The sequence below is a fragment of the Halyomorpha halys genome, unplaced genomic scaffold, assembly GCF_000696795.3.
Source record: "Halyomorpha halys isolate HHAL.00 unplaced genomic scaffold, Hhal_1.1 Scaffold1.1, whole genome shotgun sequence".
In the NCBI taxonomy this organism is placed as follows: domain Eukaryota; kingdom Metazoa; phylum Arthropoda; class Insecta; order Hemiptera; family Pentatomidae; genus Halyomorpha; species Halyomorpha halys.
In genome coordinates this window covers 2,246,413-2,249,254 of record NW_027115366.1, presented here as the reverse complement: position 1 = coordinate 2,249,254, position 2,842 = coordinate 2,246,413, and the positions used below count along the sequence as shown (strand labels likewise).

At 32.3% G+C, this 2,842-nt stretch overlaps 1 protein-coding gene across 1 annotated transcript in view; it reads right to left on the bottom strand.

Moving 5' to 3' along the window:
- LOC106678505 (uncharacterized) overlaps window positions 1-2,842 on the bottom strand; it is a gene marked incomplete in the record, with an annotated part of 70,989 nt that overhangs the window by 62,340 nt on the left and 5,807 nt on the right. Inside the window, 1 exon segment of the mRNA XM_067052431.1 lies at window positions 2,604-2,705. Coding sequence (XP_066908532.1) covers window positions 2,604-2,705 — 102 coding nt within the window.

Genomic DNA, 2,842 nt, shown 5'->3' with positions numbered 1-2,842 from the left:
CCGTATGTCCAGATAGGCCTTATAATAGCCATGTAGATCAGTCTTTTGTAATGGATTGGCAATTTAGACCGTTTGTCCAGTAAATGTTGCAATAGTCGGAATCTACGAGCAGTTTCTCCAATTTTTTAATATCTCCTTTTACATATTACTATACCTCAGCTATATATATGATATCTACACCACTAATCTGTTTTACCTTATACATCAACCTCTCTTCCATAATTAAAACTAGTTTTAATGAGTAGTCTCCCACAATTTATGTGTCTAGATTTATATTGAGAACTTATATCAAACCTGGTTATGTTTATTAACAACTTGCCTCTACTCTACCAACATGGATATATTTCCTCACATTGTTATTATTAATATTTATTTAATTTTAGTTTTTCTATATACTTTATAAACTTAACAATTGTTTTGAAATGTTTTTTATTTTAAATGTTCTTTTAATTTTAAAATGTTTGTCTCATATCACAGCCCTCGAATAATAGTGTCGTAATTGGAGGATTAAGATAAATTCCAACAAATCCCTTCAAATCACCTTTACCCTTCGTCGTAAACCTACTGACTGTCCTACAGTTTCATTTAATAATGTTATTCTTACCCCTGTCAAACAGATTCGTTATCTTGAACTACACCATGACAAACGATTAACCTGGAATCCTCACACCACACTGAAAATACAGGAAACTGCACGTTGATTTCGACTATTACAGCACTTACTTGACAAACGGTCTAAACTTCCAACACATTACAAAAGACTGATCTACATGACTGTAATAAGATTAATCTGGAAGTATGGAGTTGAGCTTTGGGCTCCACTAAACCTTCAAATTCCTCTCGTATCCAATACTTGCAATCCAAAATCCTTTGTAAAATCCTCAATATTTACTGTGTCACAAATAAAATCATCCATAAAGACATTATTTTTCCCTATGTAACCGATCTAGCCCGAACCAGATATCACTCCTTCCATTATAAACTCCCTAACCACTCAAACCCCCTAGTTTTTTAACCTAGCATCCCCTTCTATTCCTGACAATCCTCCGAGGCACTTGAAAAGAAGATGGCCACGTGGTCTGCTAATGTAAAATGTCATTAGAGTGCTAGCAATGGGTAGTTTCTCTACACGCCCGTAACGCTCCATTTTAACTAAGATTAAATTTACTGAATGTATTATATTATATTACAGTTGTAAATTTCAATACAGATATTAAAAAAAAAAATTGTATCTTGTTTTCTCATTTAGCCCTGCAGAGTGGTCCGAAACGTTGGTTAACAATAAATAGTTATTTGTTACTATTTTGAAACCTTTATTGACCGCCACTAACTTTCTCCAAAAAATTAAAACATCAAAATAAATATTATAAATTTAGTAAATATAGAGTAAATGTTTCATTTATAGAGTTTCTGGTTATAGAGTCAAATGATGCTATAAATATGAAATATCTAATATTTTTATTTTCTAATGTGTATTCTATTGCTATGTATCAAGGCATTAGCCATGATGATTTCAAGAATATGTCGTTTATTAAGGTTTTTTGCTATCTGTCCCTGATACCTGGTTAGGGAAGCAGTCTCTTACTGCGTCCCCGGATATGAAACCATCTGTATTAAGTTTGTCACATTACCAGAGGCCCCTGAGAAAATTAGATTGGCTAACCTTTAAGTGTTCTAACAAAAATGATAGTTTGTGACGAGGGACCAGAATCAAATTAACCAGGTGCTGGCCCTTCCTGGACATGTATAACTTCTTTTACATATCCTCGGCCCTGAGGAGGGGGAAGCCTGCCTCTAGAGTCTTCGGACATCGAGAACCAATCAGTGAAGAGATATAATATAAAAATAAGGTAACGCCTCAAAAGGGAAGAGGGAGAAAAATACAAAGAAAATTGAGAAGAGAGACAGACGCACTCAACAGGAAGGCTTAGACGGGGCAGGACCACAGTCAGAAGGCAGACTTAGAGGATGTACTTCGACCAGACGAAGTCGTGAGAAGGGCCACGAGACCTGGATATCCCTTATGAAACAGAAGACACCTACGGCACTACATCCCACGGCATCAGCAGCTATAAGTATAAATTAACTAATAAGTAATCATGTAATAATCTATATATTATGGCAACCTTTATCTGAATCATTTGAATCATTTTAATCATAACAACAAATCGTAAATAAATACTTAGTTTCTTTATGTAGTTCTTACACTATTATATATCCCAATATACCACTCATTATTATCCTATATAATTAATAGTAACAATATTTTATAAATATAAAGGTATTTAATTGGTAAACTGGTAAACACACAAACAGCCTTTGGAAAGGAATTCAATTATAATTATAGTTTTTTAGGGCTCAATTTATAATCAATTAATTAACTTATTTTTGGATAATTGCCTTCAGCGATTATCCTGGCATCCCAAGTAAATCTGCTACTAGTACAAAGCACTATAGATGGTAGATTTTCAAAGTAAAAAAAAAAGTACAAGATTCCATTAGTAATAGCAGTAGTAAACATGAAAGATGTATTAAATATCGATATTTAAAAGTTATAAAATGTAAACTTTATTTATTTATTTAAAAAAAAATGAAATAATTACCAATTGTGACAACGCCATATTCTGCCATTCGATGAATTTTGTCTTCCCACTGACGTCTTGTTGCAATATATTCACGTGGCTCTTTAACATAAACAGTTTTTCCTGAAACAAATCTACTAATAAATATAATTTACAAAGAATATACAGATATCCGAATATTAACAGCACAACATTTAATATTAAAACGTTTATTATTCTTTTTTAAATATTTATTTAATTTAAATAATTACCAAAATTTT